This window comes from Morone saxatilis, unplaced genomic scaffold (genome assembly GCF_004916995.1).
Source record: "Morone saxatilis isolate NCDOM2014 unplaced genomic scaffold, NCSU_SB_2.0 Contig16, whole genome shotgun sequence".
NCBI classification, from domain to species: Eukaryota; Metazoa; Chordata; class Actinopteri; family Moronidae; genus Morone; species Morone saxatilis.
Window position 1 is genome coordinate 2,421,802 of NW_023339718.1, and position 21,475 is coordinate 2,443,276.

The 21,475-nt window shown below is 41.1% G+C and overlaps 2 protein-coding genes across 2 annotated transcripts in view; both read right to left on the reverse strand.

Moving 5' to 3' along the window:
- Positions 1 to 1,454: 1,454 nt before the first annotated feature.
- Positions 1,455 to 7,931, reverse strand: LOC118325433 (group 3 secretory phospholipase A2-like). Its single transcript, XM_035658117.1, has 7 exons — positions 7,640 to 7,931; positions 6,685 to 6,817; positions 5,873 to 6,007; positions 5,172 to 5,374; positions 3,746 to 3,875; positions 1,801 to 1,920; positions 1,455 to 1,641 (listed from the first exon to the last, which is right to left on the reverse strand). The coding sequence occupies exons 1-7, from the start codon at positions 7,929 to 7,931 to the stop codon at positions 1,455 to 1,457; spliced, it is 1,200 nt and encodes a 399-aa protein (XP_035514010.1).
- Positions 7,932 to 9,257: 1,326 nt separating this feature from the next.
- LOC118325177 (rabphilin-3A-like) overlaps positions 9,258 to 21,475 on the reverse strand; it is a 20,628-nt gene continuing 8,410 nt past the window's right edge. Inside the window, exons 2-18 of the mRNA XM_035657756.1 lie at positions 19,940 to 20,029; positions 19,821 to 19,832; positions 19,005 to 19,130; positions 18,741 to 18,870; positions 18,506 to 18,589; positions 18,253 to 18,421; positions 16,569 to 16,748; positions 16,265 to 16,447; positions 14,024 to 14,103; positions 13,803 to 13,877; positions 13,237 to 13,346; positions 12,966 to 13,092; positions 12,818 to 12,874; positions 12,550 to 12,704; positions 12,383 to 12,464; positions 11,385 to 11,481; positions 9,258 to 11,285 (exon numbers count right to left, since the gene is read on the reverse strand). Coding sequence (XP_035513649.1) covers positions 11,155 to 11,285; positions 11,385 to 11,481; positions 12,383 to 12,464; positions 12,550 to 12,704; positions 12,818 to 12,874; positions 12,966 to 13,092; positions 13,237 to 13,346; positions 13,803 to 13,877; positions 14,024 to 14,103; positions 16,265 to 16,447; positions 16,569 to 16,748; positions 18,253 to 18,421; positions 18,506 to 18,589; positions 18,741 to 18,870; positions 19,005 to 19,130; positions 19,821 to 19,832; positions 19,940 to 20,013 — 1,872 coding nt within the window. The 5' untranslated portion in view covers positions 20,014 to 20,029 and the 3' untranslated portion in view covers positions 9,258 to 11,154. The remainder of the gene's footprint in view (positions 11,286 to 11,384; positions 11,482 to 12,382; positions 12,465 to 12,549; positions 12,705 to 12,817; positions 12,875 to 12,965; positions 13,093 to 13,236; positions 13,347 to 13,802; positions 13,878 to 14,023; positions 14,104 to 16,264; positions 16,448 to 16,568; positions 16,749 to 18,252; positions 18,422 to 18,505; positions 18,590 to 18,740; positions 18,871 to 19,004; positions 19,131 to 19,820; positions 19,833 to 19,939; positions 20,030 to 21,475) is intronic.

A 21,475-nucleotide genomic window follows, 5' to 3' on the forward strand; every position in this document is an offset into this window, starting at 1 on the left:
GGTTGGAGGTTCTCGCAGGAGTTCGAAGTATCTCGATAATTCAGAAAAAAATTACTCCGAAAAACAGAAAAAGAATTACTCAGAAAAACAGGGAAAAAATTAGTCAGAAAAACAGGGGGGGAAAAAAAAAAAGTGTTTTTTTATTTCAAGTGAATGCAATACGCTTCTGTAGACAAGGGGTGATTATTGTGCAGTTTAGAGGGGTCCGGGAGCCCTTGAGGGGGTCCCCAGAAAAATATTTAAATTTATTTTCATTTCACTAGCCTATTATTTAATCGACTAAACAGTGGTTTCCAACATTTTGCCTTAAATGGACGCCTTTTCTATCATTTGGTAAACAAAAATTTGACTACCTCTGATTAAGTGACATATTTTATGGATATTTATATTCAAAACTGTACAATGAACCCAAATAGTGAACTCTGACTGCAAGAAGATTGTGTAGACAAGTGATTTGGATGGATTTTGAGCAGATTATAGCAGTTTAGAGTACTTTTTATACAATACTTTGGCAGTATTGTGTTTTTTTAAAATATTTAATAATCATACAGACTCAAAATACTTATTTTTTGTCCAAATCTGTTTTCTTTTCTGTGCTTGGCCATTTTTCTATTAGAATATTTACTTAACTTAACAGAAGTCAACCAAATGCTGAGTTATAGCTCTACTGTATATATTTTTAAAGTTTTCTAACACACCTTAAAATCAAGAAGGCCTTGTGACCCCTCATGAAGCTTTGGCAACACCTAGTTGGAGTCCCAACCCCCACGGTTCACACTCTTCACTGTTAATCTGCCACAGTACAGGCAGTTATACAATAACAAAATCTTATCAGATAAGAATCCCTGGGAGTAAATCTTATCAAATTCAGGTCTGCAGCCTATCAGAACAGACTGTAAGTTTATGACATAAAATGGCAGAGGGCAGGCACATTGAACCGGATTCATCTGTGTATTACAAAATAAGAGGTAAGTGAAGATCACACTACACTAAAAGGTATAACAAGCAAATGTTTGTTTCCAGTAATGAATAATCATCCCTATATTTGTAAACTTTAATTATTCATTATGATAACTGGCAGGCTGTGTGGGTTGTTTTGGAAAGCAGCGTGGAGTAGATCTAATTATTTTCCTTTCTTAATCAATATTCAGTGCAGATAGTAGAATTCATTAATGAAACATGATTTTAAATCAATTACTAGATACAAACAGAAACAAAAAATAAATGATTTTATTAAATTTCCAATGCACAGTCTAATGGTTTGCAGTTTTCTATTACAGTTCTTTATGAATATGTTTTTATCTTTGGCCTACTTACTAATATAACGTTTGAGGGGTTTGAGTACTTGAATATTTTCAATTTGCTGCCATTTTACAGCCTCAGAGAGAAACAGAAAACGCTGCATGAAACGTAAAGCTCATGAAATTCATTGTTGCTGCTCATAGTAGCTTAGTCTATAATCGTGTGAGTTGTGCCATAATATCAGCTCCTCTTTCCAGCCTTAGGCATCGCTTATAAAGGCGAACAGGAATCCCTCTCTTTCTGTCATTGACTGAATTTCGCACCCCAGCAGTGTCTTTTTCCTCTATCTTCTTAAGGGCTCGAAGTAGGTCAGAAGCTTTACTGAAGCCTCTAGAACAGCTAGAAAAGAAACACATAAAAACATATCAGAAACAGAAACCCTACTGAATGATCTGTTACACAAGAAAACTGAGTTAACACATTAGAAAGGAGTCTGGCACTTCTGTAACTAAAAGTTGTCTTGAAATTAACATGAATGAGCGTATCAGAGCTTAAAACCTTTTTCTGCTGTGGCAGTTTCTCTCCTCTGGCAGTCTGAAGCAGTACTGAGAGACGAAATCCATCAGTACCATGGGGAGAGTACTGGGTTGCTTGAAGCTTTCGATCTGAACAGCCAAGCTGTAAAATTGACAGAGAGACAGGCAGAAGCCATTTACATCCTCACGTACAGAAAATCAAGTGGGAAACACAGCAGGAATAAAACAATAGAGTGTGATGTACACGCATTTGTGAGTGACTCAGAGAGACGAAGACAAAGAAAGAGAAAGCTGCCTGTGGGGGCAGGCCTTCCTCCTTTCTTATAACTGTAATCTCACCATACATGTGCTGCTGTAGCCTAAGTGTGAGTGTTGACTACAGTCAGTCACAATGCGAAATCAGATGTAAACATCACTAAAATTGTAAAATTGAAAACATAGGATTGTAAAAGGCCTTTTTCACAGTAGACATGTTATAAAAGGAAATACACAGGTGTAATTAATAATATCAATGATGGATGAATTAGTAGCTTCAGTTTGTAGATGTTATTCCCTTTTTTTTTGGCATTACGCGACACATAGCAAAGGGCCTGGGGGTCTTAAACCTGATATGTGGTACCAGGTTGCCCAATTTTAACCACCCATTCTGACTTGTCATACTGTAGTAGCAGTGGAGAAAACATGATTAAGTGCCCTCTGCTCTTCCAGTGGAGAAAACGTGATGAAGTGCCCTCATAATCCTGACTAAGCTGTTTCACCATCTACATTAAAACCGTAATTGGGCAGCAGAGAAGTGTAACTTGTTTCATGGCTCAGTTCCATTTAAAGGATAGGTTCACAGTTTTCACACTAGTTCAGGTACCGATATGAACAATAAAACAGGTCTTGCTTGCTGTAATCATTCCTCGCACCATGACTTACATTAAAAGCACATTGGGAAGAGATGTCTTAGTGGCCAGTATGAACAGGAGGAATTATTACAACAAGCTAAACCTGTTTCACTGTTCATGTGGGCACCAGATTATAATACAAACTAATAAAATGATGAACCCACCCTTCAACGGTTCTCATAAGTCATGCCATTGAACTGCAGCTCTTCCTACTGTGACATGTCAAAATATCTGGTGTGAAAAAGGCTTATTGGGCATACTGGTTCACTGACGCAGCTTACTGGGACACTTGATTAAACAAAGCCATCATTAATTATATATGAAATATCAGTTATTTTATGACCCTGGTCCTATTGTCATATTTTTGGCTACTATACCTGCAGTTTATTATTACTCTGTACTCCCCTTATTGATGTAGAAACTGGACACTGCTGGAAACAGCTTTAGAACTAAGTCCAATGGCGCCACCACACTAAGATCCTTAACAAAAGACACTAAGACCTTCTACACGACTTCTCATTTAGCTCAAAGTTGCTGTGGTTACTTCATCTCACTGCAAGCTGCAGGTCGGACCTTGAAGTAGCTCAGGAATGCAAAACGCAGCCATTATGGATTACTGGGGTAATAGCTTTTAGTCTGGACTGCATAAAAAGCTGTGCAAGGCCTCAGTGGACTATGTTCGTGATTTCCACTAGTGAGAATAATGTTATGTTGAGATATTGATATTGTGGCCAAAACACAGGGAATTTGAAGTTGGAATTTTATTTAAATGTTCTGTAACTGTCAAAAAATTAAATAAATGTTCTATATCTACCCCGGTTTTACAGCAGTGGAGCAGTAGAACAGTGGGCTGTCTAATAAGAACAATTTGTCTGAGTAAAACACAAAGCCTAATAGATAGATACTAGATAATGTTCCAGGCTACTACTCAGTGCAGTTCTGCAGGTATCATTTTTTGTGAAACAGGCCCCTGGCATGTCTTTGAATGATTATAAATTCTGAAAAGAAAATAATCTTGCATAGGTGCATATGCAAATATACAAATATGAGGGGAAATGGGGACAGTAATGCTGTTACCGGCTGGTGCAATCACAGTGGTAGGCAGTCTTTGACTCCATGTTCTGCAGATCGTACTTCTTCTCCAAAGGAGGGATTTTGTATTTACATCCGTCAAGATGTTTGAGGCTTCCACACAAGGGCAGACTGTCTGCAGTAGCAAAAATAAACACAGGTTATGTCGCAAATGATCTTAGTGCATCCACATTTCTTTAGATAACTGAGGAATTTATTCGCCTACTGCTGTTACGCTCTACACTATGATAACAGAGATAACTAGCATTCTGTCTGACCTGTAGGGGGCATAACTAGAGCCCTTATCATCACCTTTCCACAGTGGCAGCATTGCTCACTTGATAATACTATTAATAATACTATTAATAATAATAATAATAATAATAATAATAATAATAATAAGTAGTTTTAATTGTGATATTTTACTCTTTTTGTCATTTATAAAATGTTTGTAATTCATGAATACATAGTTTTTTACATTTTTCATTTATAATTAAATGCAGAATTTATATTATAAATCTAATTTTGATGGATTTAAACAGTTTCATCTCAAATGGTACTAAGTGCTTAATGGGACGTCAACAATAAATTTAGTTACTGAAGAGAGAGGTTGCAAAGAGCCCCGGCAGAGGTGATGTGGTCAGCGGCCGCATACACTCACCTGTCACTTTATGCAGTGCAACATTTGGTTTCAGGCCTCGGTCTGTGTGTGTGTTTGAGGCTTTGGTTCTACTCATGGGCTCCTGGCTTGTGTTATTCAGTAGTAGATGGGACTGCATTTGTGGCTTGCCGACCTTATGATTGGAGGCTGTTGTCTTTAGTCTTGTTGTGGCCGGCGCTGCAGAAGTAGCCGTACTCCAGAGTGGTTTCAGCTTGTCTTGTTTGGGTGTTTTTTTTGTTGTCTTTTTTAGCTTCAGCGTATCAAGGGATGTCACTTTGATCGGTAATCCAGATGCGGTTGTTGAGGGGGTAACAGTTGTCATGTTTCGCTCTCGACAACTTTTACAATGAGGCTGAAAAGTGTCGCCCCTCAGAGGCATCCTGAATCCACAACAGTGACCTTTTTTGGAAACTTTTTTACGCCTTTTGGTGGTTTTGGTCACGGCGGTGATGGCTGTTGGTAGGTGTAGTTGAAGTGTTGGCTCCTTTGTTGTCAGATTTTGTGGAATAGAGCTTGTGCTCACCTGTGGTGGAACGTGGCTTCTCTGTGTGGGTCGAGCTGACAGGCCCTTTCTTTTGTTCTTCCTTCTTCCAGCTCTCTTTTTATTTGACATCGATGCACTACTTTTAGAAGCATGTACAAGACTAGTCTCATTTGAAGGAGTAGTGGCGTGAACCCTTGACATTGGGGGAATCTGGGAGGCTGCTGTATACAGTTTCCAGTGTCTTTTACATCCTTTCCCCTTTGTCCTTCTGCGGTAGAAAATGTCACCTCTGGGTGAGTCTTTGTAACTACATCCGTGTTCATGTTTGGGTGACTCTGTGCTCATCACAGGGCTTTCGGTTACACGCTGCCCCGCACTACTTTTTAAGTTGCTATTAGCGTTGTGCCCAGATTGGCTTGTAACATCAGTGGTGTTGAAAGGGAGAGGGCTTTTGAAGACGGCATATGGCGCTTTATTGGCTACTTTACACCTATAGAGAGTAAACAGGCATGTTAAAAACCAAGCCATGGAAAAAAAGAGCCTCTTTCAAAAACAGTTTACACTCTATTTTCAACATTCATATTTCAAGCACTTGTGATTTGTACTTTTCTTGCAAGATAATTACAGTAGCACAGTAGAAATGAAGAAGGCCCATCTTAAATTATAGTTATTACATTATAAGTTGTCATTGCAATACTATCAGTGTAGAGGTTAACCATTAATCACTTCTTGTTTGTATGCACTTATTAGTAACTTAATAGATAAAGTTGTGGAAACAGAATGGAGCTGTAGAAGTGGCATGGTGCCTTCCTTGATTTTATGAGGTTTGGCAGAGTTACAGGCATGTTATTACAAGCCGCAGTGTTGTTGTGCTGATTTAGCTTCCCATGTATCCATACCTGCACTTTCCACTGGACAAAAGTCTTGTTTTATGGTCTGCACTTAGACTGTTGTGCTTGACAATGCGCAGTTAAATTACATTACTCACATTCCCCACCAGTACATCTCAGTGCATCGCCTCTGCTCTTCGAGCTCAAAGCAGGGAACCTGCAGGATGCTGAAGAAGCTGTAACCCACCATACTGGCAATGGTATCATTCGCACCAAGGAGGCACTGCCGAAACCTGGTGAGAGGCAGGAAAAGAACAAGCCAAGGTCAAGCAACAGTCCAGTCAAGACGATCACACACGTGGTGGGTTAAATGCTGCCTGGTTTTGTCGTCCAAACAGTTTATAAGGACAGATAAAGTTTTAGCTCAGAGGTGAATTCTTAAAATTTTTGTCAGTCACTTGTGGAGGAATAATGAGAGTTTAAAGGGGGAGCAAATTACACGTGCACCTGTCAGCACTAGATAATGTAGTGGCAATGGAATGCCCTGCAAACACCAAAAAAGAGAGCAGCGTGTTCACTCTTGACATTAAATGTATCTGGAGGGCTGATTCCAGTTGTGTATTTATTTCTCTTCGATGAATAATTCTATCATATGGTTTGTCCCCAGGTTCTTCTACTTAAATCGGTTTGCATTTATTGGCGTAATGACAAAATTATAGCATTCCAGAGAGGAGCATGCTTTCATTAACAGGAGGTGTGAGGTTTAAACATTATTCAACACTCACACACACACATTCACCCTTGGAGCCGGTCTGTCCTTACTTGATCGTCCGTGCTATAGCCAGAGCATTACGGGGACAGATCAAGGGGGAGGTGTGCGTTACTGGTTGCAGGAGTTTCCCTAGAGTTGGTAAATACTTAGAAACCCGACTCAGTGTTCGATCCCCAGGGTGCAAATGCCGAGGCTCACCTTTGGTCACAGTCACAGTGTGAGACGGTGAAGAATTTGGAGTTGAAGACTCCATAATTCCTAGTAAAAGCTGGGATGACATGAAGGCAGTGGTCGTGCTCTCGGCAGCATCTATCCGTACTCTCAAACATGCCTGTGCAGGACGACAAGGTTTGAATTCGGTCATATATCAAGGGGCAGTTTGCATGGAAGCAAGTCTTGAAGCAGAAATCACTCTGATTTAAAATAAAAAAACTTCAAAGACAGTTTAAAATGTATGGGCTGTAAAACCAAGATCTTTAATTCAAAGAACCTACTGAGGCACATCTTTCTGATGTTACTACCGAATAAATGTCCAACAAACTTTCTCATGCTATAAATTTAACTTCATTCTCATTCCTCTTGAATTGTGTGCAATAACTGACTGTAGCCATCAGCTCCACTTAATTTAACATTATTGCATTAATGTCCCAAAAATGTCTGATGTTATATTTTATATCAACACAGTTCAGTTCAATTGAATTAAATTCAATAAAACATTTTAATAAAAGTTCTCTTTATATATTCTATCTACTATATAATGTCACATGGATTACTGGTTTTATCTCATGTAAAATGTAAGTGATATTTTTCTAATGTGCTTATGAGGACTGCAGTATTGTACTCACTGCAGTGGAGTGCAGTTACTGTATAATAAATGTACAATAAAAACCTTCTTATAATTGTATGTCCTATTGATCTACAGTATGTCTAGGGAAGTGCTGCTGAAGTTAGAGGTGGATTTCAGGGATGTAACGTTACAGCTGGTAGGGCCCCTAAAAACCCCCCTTAGGTCTGTGTTTTACATTCTTTCAGAGGGCCCAGACTTCCTCTAGTGCCATCTACAGTGGCTATGCATGAAAATGTGTTAAAGTGTCCTGTAGCGGTTGGAAAATATGCAAAATAATAAAATAACATTTTAGTTTACCAATCTCACCTAACTGGTCGTATCCGACCGCTTTGCTTCCAGTGCCGCACCACAGCGTCCCGGGAAATATCCAAGACCGTTTCCTCCGAGATTTTGCCTCCGTCCCATCACTTCTTCTGCGCCTGGTCAGCTCTGGCGCGCTGGAGGAGACGAGCGCGCAGGGCGCATCCGGAGCCAACAGCATGCTGATATTGAACCTCTGGGGGATTTCTCCACCCTGCGTGCCGCTTCTGCCGCAAAGGCCAAGGTATCTTTCCGTGACCAGTGGGTCGGTATTCACTTCGCAGGTTACTGGGCGCATGTCTTCGGACCACAGGCTGAGGTACAGGGAGTGCGCGCCCGCTGCGTCCTCTCGCAGAAATGAGACGCGCGTCAGTCCGTCGTCTGCAGGACTAGATGTGAGACAGGAGTGACCTGATCCGATCACATCTCGTGCTATTGATAAAATGAGCGATGATAAGGCGAAAAGAAGTTGTAGAGAGTATCTGCTTTGCATCTCACTGTGGAGTGGATGTATAATCAATCCAGTTAAAATTTAAGGGTTAAAATGGGCGAATTTATTCCAGATTCTTTGAAGCATCTGTGTGTTTCTGCACCAGCTGGTTTAAATGCGTCTGTCTCTGCTTGAGGATGGCATGTGTGCCTCTGGGGTGAACGGGTTTCTTATTGAACTGCCTTTATGGAGGCTCGTCAGAAATACGACACTCCTTGGTTTTGTCGGTTTGTATGAGTGGGTGTGTGGGTGTGTGGCCTGACCCACACAGGGCACGGTTTTATGGTTAATTTCTATAGCTTTTACGCAAGAACGGCATTGTCTAGGATTTTGAAAGATAGAAACAGTTAAAACAAACTAATCAGTGCCCAGACCGTCTCAGAGTGTGTGTATCTGATTCTGTGCATTTTTTTAACCTGTAATTTTAAAGAAACTACCTGCATCTCCCCAAGAATTTAGTAATAAAGCTGCAGACCTGTCTCAACCTGTTGGAGTTTCCGGCAGGTGTTGAGAGATGGGACAACCATGAGCAAAAAGGTGTGGCTAAATAAACTAAAAATTCTGATTTAAGATATTGTTTGTATTCAGACTTACAGTGGCTATACATGTTATTTTAAAAAGCTGTTAAACACAATCCACATTATAATAACATCCAACATATTACTTGTTTTTATTACATTGCTGTTTTTGCTCATATAATATTTTTTTTCATAGTTTGTGTGTTTAAACTAAGAAGAAGTCCTCCTTAGCAGAGAACATGAAAGGTATTTAAAATCCTATTATCTTGGAATTAGATGTGTAAAAGCACAGAATGGATAAATTGATGATTTAAGAAGCTCCTTCATACAATGATTTATGTTTAATAAGTACTATTTACTTTGAACTATTGATGAAGAAATAAAGGTTTCTATGAATTCTTGAAGAATTGTGATTGATTTATAATTTTCTGTGTGGTTTAAGGTCTGTTGAAAATGATGTGTGTGTATGAGTGTGTATGATTGTATATCCAGGGAGACTAGTCAATGCTTATGTTGGCACTGATTTCATCTTCTGTGATGGTCATACCTCAACTCTAATAAGTCCTCACACACATGGAGCTTGTCAGTTTTCATTAGATTTTATTGATCTGTGTAAACTCTCTGCAAAATCTTTACATGCAAAGTTATTTGCAAACATACATATTTCCAGTGCATGCACTATCTATGTACAAATACAGAGATAAACCAAGAAACATTCCACTGAACTGGCAGAATCAAGTAGAAGACAGCTATGGGTTTAGCTCAGAGAAGCCTGTTTTGAGAAAAAAAAAAGAACCCTATTGATTATAATTCATGTTGATCATCATCTAGTGATCGCTGTAGCTGAAATACCACAACATAGGATAGTGTGTGATGCTACAGGTGGGTGTCTGAATCACTGATTTGAATGCGTATGTACAGAAAGATTTATCTCAATATCTGCTACTGATAGAGTTGAATAGTTTTTTGTTGATGTGCTCAGTTGATTATCAGTTTATCCTGTGGATGCTATCAGACCAGATTATTCAGATTACATAGCCGCCATAGTCATGCAGAATATGGCCTCTTGTATATAAAGTATTAACAGGAATGTTATGGGGAAGAAGTGTAAACATTAATGGAATTACAATAGCATTAATTTCTTACAAAGTATATATATCTTGAACCACAAGACATTTCATGCATAGGATTTTTTGTTTTCGTCTTTGTTTTGACATTGGAATAACTTGCAAACAGCTGTATAAATTGAGGTCATTCCACTTTGTAAGGTGTGCTTTCCTTGGTTTGCTGTGATTAGTGAACAAACACACACTAAAGCCTTGAATGATTGGGGTGTGGCAGAGGGGAAAGAGCCCTGCTTTGTGCAAAGGGTGCGTTGGGGTAAAAGCGGGCCACGACTGCCCCAGGCACACCAGAGTCACGAGCACAGTGCATGCAGGTAAAGCTGCACATACTTATGACATAAGCTGTTCCACCTTCTCTCCTTGTTAAGTGGAGCAGCCACATTTTGTTCGGGGGGCCTGCAAGAGACCTGGCCATGTGCGTTCAGTGTAAACACTAGAAAACCTCTGAGGTGTCAGAGTGAACCACAAGCTTCAGAAGAGTCGAGGTAGCAGGAGGAAAAACCCTTTTTTCCTGCCAATTCTCACCGTAACTAACAAAAAGTTCTGTTTCTCTAATCACAGTTAATACTTCCCACAAATCAAAATTCACAGCTTAACTATCCATACATAAAAACTCCTAATGTTTAACTAGGTGTGCTATAATTTTAAATCACAAATTAACATTACTTAACTGTTGAAAGATTCATCTAGCTCATGGTCCACTGACTTATGAATCATCTGCACATCAGATGTCTATCCTAACCTGAGCAATGTATCAGTATGTAAACATTTCTTCATGGAAATATACAATATGTTCAGGACAGTGGGCACAGTTGAAATATTTGAAGGCGCAGCTGCGTGTTTTCTTCTGTCTGTGGCTTGGCATGCTTATACAGTTCAAGTGTTACACTACAGCATGATGTAATCACACGAGAAAATAAAACTAAAATACCCTGACAGTCTAATGAATTTCAGGCATGAGCTCCGTCGAGGATTTTAACGATAGTTTTGACCTCAGATGCCGTAACATATTGCTTTTCTCGTCCTGTGCCAGTGCAATTCAAACTTCATTTTCTCTAGCAAAGAATGTTAAGCACACTACATAACACCACTGACAGGCATAATGGTCCTTGTGCATCTGTTTGTTGACAGATGTCTAGTAAAATCTCTAATTCGTTTAGGCCATGATTTGTCCCAGAGGCAGATTAAGTGTCAGCACAGGCAGAGAAATTGTTAATAAGAGGACAGGAAAGAAGAGATATACTACAAAAACTACATCAGGGGAAAGGAGGTGAGTAAGTCTGTGTGATAAAGTATAGATAAAACAATAAAATGGGGGGGGTGCATTAGGAGATGAATGCAAACCAAGTCTGAAGGGGGGGTTTTAACTCATGCTGCACGGGGGAGTGGTTAATCACTAGCAACGTGATTCTCGTTATACAAGGTGTGCCAGCGCTCAATCTTCTTGTCCTTGTTCTTCAAGCACTCATACCAGTGCTTCAGCCGCTCTCCTTTGGCAGTGATACCCAGCTGACACCCACCTGTTAGGAAGGAAGTGAGATGTGAAAGGCAAGTGGTGAGCAGGTGAGAATTTCAGTTTTATCTCATAAAGGGTCGGCAATGCTTGATTAAATATTTACCGATGTAGTCGTTGGACTTCCCGATATCGTAATCCCACACAGAGATATCTAAGGTCTTCTTGGCCAGTTCACTGTGTTTGATGTCATAGCTGAATTCCTGAAATTTGATCGAGACATTGGATAGGCTAATTTTGGGATGAGTTCATTTTTACTTACTAAGACATAAATAATTGTTTCAAATATTTAAAGTAAGAAAACTATAAAATAAATGTAAAATAAATTAGGAAGGAAACCTTTTCTCTAAGCCTACAAGTAAGCAGATTTCATATTCATATTCATATTTCATATTGGGCTACATGGATACAATATTTTAGTGCCATCGAATCAAACTATTTCATTTTATGAATTGTTTAGTTGTGCTAGTTATTGTGTAGCTGCAGATTGCAACTCCCTCACTTAACTCTTCCCCTCCAAGAACAGAGAAGAAACTACGGTGGCCACAAAACACAAGAAAATTGGCCGTAGTGACAGTGTCTGGTTTGTCCATTCTGGCCTACTGTAGAAACACAGCGGTTCAACATTGCGGCCTCCATGGAAGGCGACCCGCAGTGTAGATAAAACGTCTCGTTCTAAGGTACCACAAACGTCACGCTTCATATTTTCAAGTGCTAATGAAAAATAGTTATGAATATATTCAACGTTACACTTAGCCCTAAATGTTACACACTGGACCTTTAAGGGTGTAAATAATGGACTTAGGACCATTATTTACATAGCCTGGACATAGCCTCCCCACCAATGTCATCTGAAGGAGATCAATGAATGTGATGAAGTCTTTATTCCAGTCTATCTCTGTGTTGTTGTCTTTCTTTATGTAAGTTTTATTTTGTTTTGTACTGTTTTCCTTTTTTACTTATAGCTTATGCACATGTATTTACAGAAACATATGAGAGAGTAATGATAAGATAAGACTATGTAATGGAAACATTTCTGAAATGTTTCCAACATAGATTACTGCTGTATGTAATGTAATGTTCACCTTGAACTCTCTTACAAACCTCATTAAACTCTGGGTTTAAAGTCCTCTTCTTGATTTGTGTTTTGCACTTGGCCTTCTTCCCCATGTCAGGTTTCAGACATCTGTGAATTGTATAGAAGTTAGTTTTGTCATTTCTAGGGTCATGCATTCACAGTCTAAATGTGCTTGTCATCCTGCTCTACCTACATTTTGACATATGGGTCAGAGTAGCCATTAGCATCCATGGCAGCCAGGTGAACGCAGCGCACGACGCCCACAACGAGACGGTTCGTCTGGGTGTTGTACATGAGCGACATCAGAATGCGGCCGCGCTCCTCCACCTCCCCGCCTTCTTTCCCTGGCTAAGAGAGCAAAAGGGGTAAAAAAAATAGCTCAGTGTTATCCATGATAAGATTTGTGGGAACTTTGGGGGAAATCTGTCATGTTTAGACGTGCTTGGAAATAAAAGCATTGCCTCATCTTCGTAGAGAGCGATGCCCCTGGCTCCACCAGCTGTTGCAGTTCTCTTCGTCTGCGAGGGGCGAATGAGATTACAGCGGGTCAATAAGAAATTCAGACAAGGAGAACAAAGCATTGTTTGAATGTAATTGAGTTTCACTCACAGGGACAACCCTCTCGAGGCACACGTTGAAGTTTTTCTTCTGGTTCATCTTCAATTTCTTCAGCGCCACTCGGGTTTCCCCAATAAACTCATTATGCCCGAACTTATCTTCATCACAGACAGACAGCCTGTGGAAATCAAAAGAGAATCTTAATCATACAGACCTGTTGCACCTTTTAATACAGTCAACTACGGAAGGATTAAGTTTGAAACATGAGTACAGGGCTGTTGCAGCTAAGTGAGTGATTTAGTGTCTGAGGTACAGTATCCACCTGAGGGTCTTACGCTGCATGTCCTCATCTGTCAGGCCGTGGTAGGTGAGTGTCTCATTCCACGCAGGGTTGCGGGTGTTTCTCAGGGTCTTTGTGCGCAGCTTGTTAGACTGTGAGGGGGTAGATCAGGAAAAGGGAAATGTAAATATCCCATGGCAAGTTACCACTACACAAGATCTCTGTGGTTTGTGCTTTTATCAAAGCATGTATCTACAGGATGCTGATTCCCATCAAAAGGTGTTTTTTCCAGCTGAGACCTGCTTCATTCTCTCCAAAAACGCAGTACAATTACACTACGCTAACAACGTACCTTCACTGCAACTTATCTAAACCACTTATTTTATTTAGAATCTATCAATATCTATTTTAAGACATCCTCCCTGTGCCACTTTAATGATTTTGTCAGTTCAAACCACAAGGTGTCAGGCTTGAGCTAGCAGAAAGGCCTCTCATCAAACCAAGGAGATCTACAATCACCACCCTTCCTTTTGTGCTTAGCAGGATATTAGGGTAATAAATCTTTTAAAAGAATTAAAAGCTTAATGTAGAAAAGGGGTGTCTTTTACCTTACTAGCCCCTGGCAGCAGATGAAGCTTGACATAAGGATCTGCCAGTCCATTTGAGTCCATGGGCTTCAGTCCCTGAGGAGAAACGGAGCACCGTGTCCATCACATCATCATGCACAGCAGAGAGCAATTAAGCATAAGTGCCATTCAGGAGCATTTTAACATAAACCACTTGATTGTAATTGTCCCTTTGTGTGAGAGAATGAGGAGGATAGTGGTACCTTTGCTTTGAGGATGCTACAGTGGAGGCTGTTGCTTTCCTGTTCATAATGCAGACTGAACTCTAGAGAGCCCAGAGTGGCTGAAAGAGACCCAGACCAGTCATTACATTAGACTACAGAGAGACAGCAAGTCTGCTTTTGAAAAACTAAGAGTATAAATACTTTCGAATTAAACAACACTCGACTTGTGAATAGAAGTGAGAGTAAGTACCAGAATGGACAAAAAGGATGGTAAAAAAAAACCCCAAAACAATCTATGAATAAGTCTTGACCTTCACTCATGAAACATTCACAGCCTTCTTTTTTACGGTAAGTAAACAGCAGAAAAATCTCATTACAAAGCAGGGGCATATAATATAAAAGAAATCAAATAAACACTCAAGTCTCAAAGGAAGACACTCAGAAATAAGGTTCTGGGTAAGAAAAAAAAGAAAAAGACTGATGTGCTGCCCACACACATTTTCTTTGGAGGAGTTTCATTGCTAGCATAGCCGTTGGGGGAAAAAATGATCAAATATCATTAGTTAATTTTTCTTATATAGCTGCTATAACTTAACCACTAACTTGCTACTCCAAAGACACAACGCTCTTGTAACACTACACAGCTGTGCCTGAGCTAAATGTGCTAAACATCAGCATGATGCTAAAATGCTCACAACGACAATGCTAACTTGCTGATGGTATAATGTCTACCATTTCACCATTTAGTGTACAGCTGATTTAAATTTCATTCGTTTTGCAGGGATTTAGACAAAAAGTATTAAACAAAGTGAAATTTTGGCTTGATGATTGGGGCTAAATGATTTTAAAAATCATCCCAGGAGCCCACAGATGTCTATGCAAAATGTCATGGCAATCCATCCAGTAGTGTTAGTTTAGTCTGGACCAACTGACTGACAAACAGGCTCACAGTGACATATAGAAATGCCACTTGCACTGCTAAAAATACGCAGCTCTAACTCATCCACCTTTATTTTATGATGAGATATATTTATAGATTTGATTGGTGATATATCAAAAAAGACACTTGTAGAGATGAGATCAGATTTCAAATAATGATTATCAGTCGACTAAACCGCTGAGAGTCTTTAATTGACTTAGTCGGATAGTAACAGAAAAAAAATTAGGTCAAACTCTGATCGGGAGCTGCGCCTTGAGTATCATGGGATTGTTGCAACAGAGACATTCAAAGGATGGGGGGGGGGNNGGGGGGGGGGGGGGGGGTTGTTTAGACAACCAGCACAGCACCAGAACCGGAGCCAGGTCAACGTACAACGGATAAGTTAATATCATAAAGGTGCATTGACTATTGGCTTTAACTAACATCTACTAGCTGACTAGGAAAATCTTAAGTCGGAGGCAGCCCTTATTATCAAACTATGTCACATTCAAAACAGCATAAAGTACTTTTAAACCATACAACACCATATCAAATTCTTGCAACAACACTGAAGAAGTTATAATCACTGAAATCAGTCAGCTCCACAGGACCAAGCTGTTCTCACATCTCTATAGAGAACCGGCACACGTAACCATTGCTATTTCTACCATTTTCACTCCCAACACAGGGGATTGGGTCAAACACAAGGGGAATCTATATTCTGTTAGCCCTGTTGTATCTCAAATTATTTGCGCAGCTCCATATTCCCGGACCTCAATAAAACAAATTAACACCCAAACCCCCTGAGACAGAATAAAGGCTGCAGGCGCAGAACATGAATGGCATGGCACCATTCTCGTCGTTAAAATGGGGTATGGGAGAGGAAAAAAAACTGTACGATTACAAAGCTTATGTATCACTATTGATTTAGTGATTAACAACCTGATTCCCATCTTCTGCTCTAGCTCCTCGGATATTGATTATCATGCTTCGATAAGAAATGGTGCTTATCATTTATCATTTTCTACCCAGCTCAATAGACGCTGGCAGAATGATGCTGTTTGCTAGGACTATTGAGCAATATATAGATATGAATTATTACCAGCAGACTAAAAGGCAGAAATCAAGCATCAGCATGGTATGACTCAGAATCCCTAAGGGCAACAGAGATGTTGCCAAATTAAGGTAATCACCGCTCAATACTGTATGCTGCATGACAATATGTTTTGCTTTATTATGAAAAAAATAAATAAATACACTCCATCTGGTGCCATTTACCTGAAATGAGTGAAAAGAAATCAGTCAAACCGTACACGATGTGAAATTAAACTAGACACATCAGCCACAGATGGTGTACTCACTGGCTTCATCAGAGTCATAGTCGTTGGTTTCCTCCTCCTCCTCAGCTGGGGGAGGTTGCTGTCGGGCGGGAGGAGCACTGTAGGCAGCGGGCTGCCTCCTGTCCTCTCTTACTGCGGGAGGCGCTCTCTGCTCTGAAGGAACTGCACCAGAGGAGTAAGCCCCTCCATCTCCTGCTGCTGGACCTACAACCACATTCAATCATCTGAGACTAGTACTTGAAGTCTAATAACACCACTGGCGATGCGATATTTGTTCATGCGGGGGTCTTTTGGAGCAAAGGATTGTGCCCTAGCGCTCTCTCACCCTGATGGGCCAGTGTGGTCGATGCAGCAGGCTGTGGTCTGGAGCTCTGGACGGGCACCATCTTCTTCATCACCACTGGGCTGCCCTGCCCCGCCTCTTCAGGGCCAGCCCCGCCCGTGGCCATGCGCCCAACTGATGGTTTCGGGGCCACAGGTGGGTAACCAGCACGGCCCTGTGGCTCTGGTCAGAAAAGCGAGAGGGATAATACAATATAGCATAATACAGTAAACACACAGATACACTATACATAAGGGAGACACGCATAGGCATAAGGATCCACTCCAGGCTCCTAATGCAGTGGAATCTGTAATACTCCCTAGTCTCTCTGGATACTTTTGATGTTGCAGCTTTTTCGTTGCAAAGGCATTGACCTACATACACTACAACAAGCCGTGGCAGCCGACTACTGTACGTGCAGCAGCTATATGTCTGCCTGAGCTACCCCTCTCTTTTATGGGGAAATCACATTGCTCAGGTAATCGTGCTGAGTAAAATGTGTGAAATGGTAAAATGCGACCCATCATGCCAGCACCACCTGGAGGCTCATCTCATGTCACAGCATGCACCTTCCGACAGCTTAATTGAGCTCTTCATCCCCCTCCTCTGCAACAGTGGGCGGTGCTGCCAAATTTGGGAAGCAGATAAAAGGTTGATGGTTTGGAAAAGAGCAATGAGCTAATGAGACTGAAGAGGTGGCACTTTGAAAAATTGTTTAGTCTTTTACTTATCCGGTCAAAATTATAAAGAGAAGAACATTAAACAGCCTATTTATTTTCTGCAGGGATAACACACACTGTATCGGTGTTCTGCAGTGGGTGTGAATTATTAACTGACAGTATTATTGTTGTTTTTGTATTTGTGTAGTATTGAGCTAACGCTAACTAGACCACCTCCTGTATAATGTGGGAATTAACGTGTAGGAGCTGCCAGTGACTCAGCATGTATTGAAATAACAATGAACATCAAGCTAGGCTAGCTACTTAGCACTTTCTGAGGAGAAACTAGTGAGCCTACGTTGCTAGCTTTGTAAAAACTTAAATGTTGCAAATTGACTTGATTTACTTAAATCGCTAATAGCCAACGTTATGTGGACTTGAAAAAGGGACGTCAGTAGCACAACATGGAAATTGACAGCACATCTCCTAGCATCAACTCCTAGCATCAGTCTGCTGTGGTAAATGCTGATAGCTTAGATACTGTTTGTATACTGTACTGTATGTCCAAAATTGGTTTTATTCCCTTTTGAAAATACACACAAAAAAAAGTCAATATTTGCACAACGGATTGCATCTTACGATCAGAGCCGTATTACCCTGGTGCGGTCCAGGAGAGACCTACAGCAGCTTCCCTTTATGTATCCTGGATCTTGGCAATGAACAAAAGGTCATACACAGACTGGTAAACTGTGCAAATATGCATGCTGGCCACTGTGGATGAGGTGATTTGTCATTACTAAAATATAAGAAAAGATTTTAAACAGGCTGCTGAAAATGTCTGGCCCATCTTCATTGAATTAACTAACTAACTGAATTTGTAATTACATCCCTCTGATGTTAACCAGCTGTTGGGACAACAATCTAACAGATCAATCAAAAATGGTAATGAGGGCCTGCAAGTCTAAATTCATAACGACTGAAACAGAATGCAGACTGAAGCTGAAGCAGCAGATCTTGGCTGTGTGTACCTTGTGGTTGTGGCTGGGTTACCGCCTCCCTGTGCCCAGAGGCTGGGGGCCCCTGGGGCTCTGCTGCCTCCTGGGCACCTGTCTCTTTTGTTTTAGTTAATGGCATGGGCGACGGCAGGAAATGCTTCGGAAAACCTTTAAAGAACCAGGCACCAGACCTCTTCCACACCTGAGAAAACAGAAGAAATACTATGTGTTATAGGATTTCCAACAATTACATTTTTGTATTTGCTCACAGGTGTAAAGCGCTCACCTCTCGCTGTTCTCTGCAGATCTTGCATAGCCACACAGCACGGGGCCGACTGCTACACTGCGTACCACACTTGGTACACATGTTCTACACGACGGGAGAAAATAGAGGTTTCCAGCTGGTCGCCATTTACGGTGTTATTACAAGCGTGTGGCTCGTAGAGCATGACCTATTGTGTTTTTTCTCACCATTTTTTTTATGAATTGCAGCAGAGGAGTGTGTCTGACTCATTACCTACCTTTTTGCAGTCCTCACACACCACTGAGCTGACCCCAGGTGAGCCCAGCTGCTCCCCACACAGCAAACAGCGGGACATTCCATCCCCGCACACAGTCTTCTTCATGTCGTCCAGGCGGTTTATCAAACGCCTGCAGCAGCACAAGGGGAAATCTTTCTTAAAATGTCACTGTTAATTATCCAAGGTCCAAATCTATGCATCAGTATCAACAGGTGCTTTTGTGTATATCAGTGAAGCCATTGCATGTTTTTGCAAACCCCTCACCCAATTCTCTCCTGCTCCATGGCCTCCATTTTCTCGGCACGGGCGATCACACTGTTTATAATCTCTTTCTCTTCATCTGTCAGGTCTGGACCAGGACCTGGGCCTGGCTGCATGGTCCAGTTACCCCTGTGAGCCAAACATAATCTCCAGCTGAGGTTACACTGCTTCTGTGATTTTGACTAAATTAAATCCAATCACACATTTGCATACATGCTTGACATTATGAAGTTTTATAACTAGGTTTGGGAACAAAGACCATGCCTTCCTAACTTCAGCACACCTCATCTGTCCACTCCCTCTTTGACTCAATTTTCACATCCTCCCCCCCAAACCTCTCTCTTGTTCAAATACAGGAACCACTGGGGATCTAACCTTTTTTAGAGGGCGAAGAGACTCAGAGTCTCTAGTCCCTTATGGTTCCCTCCCATCTTCTCACCGCCAGTTAACACAGTCCATCTCCAAACTCCTCCATCCATCCGCCAATGACCCTGATTTATCCCCGCATCCGTCACCCTGCCTCTTCTTATCCCTTCAATCCCCAACCCTTACCCTTCATCCATCATTCTTCATCCCTCGACCCTCATCCATTCCACAATACATTATCTTGGTTCACCTTCATCCATTATGCAATAAACCATTCTAATTCCTCATATCCTCACTGGCGTGGTCTTTGTTACTGAATAATGTTAATAATGACGAACAGACGCAAACACAATGAATGAATGGCATTCACACATTATGCTGCTTTCTGAGCAGTTACACAGCAGATACGCATGATGCAGATAAGAGAGGTGGAGTAGGAGTGTATCTACTTACTGCTCTTTATCACTGTGTCACACATCAGACGGACGCAGGTGAAACAAAGGAGAGTACAGGGTTGGTAGACTTACAGAGAAGATTAACAATATGAAATATGCTCTGACAGCCACGCTTACCCAGCATGCATGCTCCTCTGCCTGTCGTTGGACACCCAGCGATCCGAGCTGCTGCTCATCACCGTGTCCGTCATGCTGCGCTATCAGAGTCTGCAGGCGGACAGAGAGAAAGACAGAGATCAATTCAGCATGAAATAGTCAAACAATCTTAAACTAATGTCCTGAAAAGAGCACTTAATTTGGGTGGGAATTAATGGTTAGAAATCATCAAATACACGACCAGATCCTGACTTACATCCAAGTTTTGTCGCATGCAGCACTGACTTAACTGCCGCTGCGGGCTGCTCTCTCATCAAAAAGGACATTTCCGTGCAAATTTGTGAGCCAGGACATTGCTGGTCTTGAATTTGTCAAGTCACCAGCTACACTTCTTTTAATTGCCACACATTGATGTAGGGCGGAATAAAAGGTAGCCAATGATTACCTCATCAGTGGCTACTCACTGTAAGCCAAATAACCACTACAGTAAATAAAAATCAATTATAGTTTTCGGAAAAGTAATAATCACTTTTCTTCTTTTCGTCTACTTGCTTCCTATAAATTTACATATCAGGTCCGAAATAGCAACAAAATATCAGCCACCAATAGCAATGTAAGCACATTTCCTGGTGCCAAATTTACAGCCTAGTCTGTACCGTCTCCTCTTGCCAAGGCTGTTTTATCAAATTCTTGCACGGACATATTCAAGCGCTAAATGGACACAGGAACACATTGCAAAGGCACAACACAAACATAATGGATCTGTGAGATACAAGCTATGCCGACATACAGCGGTTGTAATACGGGTAGAGCTGCTTAGTGTGAGTACTACAAAGGGAACAAAGCTTGTGACAAAGTGAGCCCTCCTGTACAGAATAGACCAGGATGAAATGACGCCGAAGTGGGTGGTGTGGGGCATTTAAATTTATATGTGCTTTCCAAATTGGGGGTGGGAAGACCAATTATTTTAGTAACTATAAGGGGAAACTGTAAGGAATGTCTTCCAATTTGTTACTCTACACATATCAAAGAAACAGATGGTTCCATATAGTAGGAGTGGCTGAATTGTGCTTTGATACAGGAGAAGGAGGAGGTGAGTTTGCACTGACAGGGATGACTAAGAGTCTTTGTTTCCAGCGTTTCTGATTGTTCATGGTAGCTTCATGGCTTTTATCCAAAGTGATGTCTTAACAGTTCTCAACCACTTCTACTACGTACTTGTTTTTCAGTCTGCTTGGGTCTTCTAAATCCTCTTTGATCCATATTATTCAGGGTTCTGTGAGCTGAATTTTGCTTCCTTGGATGGCAAAGGCATGACATAGCTGTCCAACCTTCATGAGTGGATGGACACTTCACTCAATATGCATCGTTATACAGTTGTCTCACTGGTCTGTAGGCCAGTATTGATTGCAAAATCTGCACCTCTCTAGTGACTCATTTCATAATGATCCTTGCTCCCTGAAGTCAAGCAGTAGAAGTTACGTGGCAATGTGCAAATACTGGCCCGATTTTGGGCGAGTTAAAGAGTAGTCTTACATGTCACTGTTTATAACACTG

Excerpts from the sequence above, each read along its gene's own strand:
- LOC118325433 (XM_035658117.1), bottom strand. The coding sequence starts at position 7,931 with ATGCGCCCAGTAACCTGCGAAGTGAATACCGACCCACTGGTCACGGAA. Across the intron at positions 5,375-5,872 it reads GAGATGTACTGGTGGGGAAT|GTGTAAAGTAGCCAATAAAG; the intron begins GTGAGTAATGTA and ends TACTCTCTATAG. Across the intron at positions 3,876-5,171 it reads TTACAAAGACTCACCCAGAG|ACAGTCTGCCCTTGTGTGGA; the intron begins GTGACATTTTCT and ends TTGCTACTGCAG.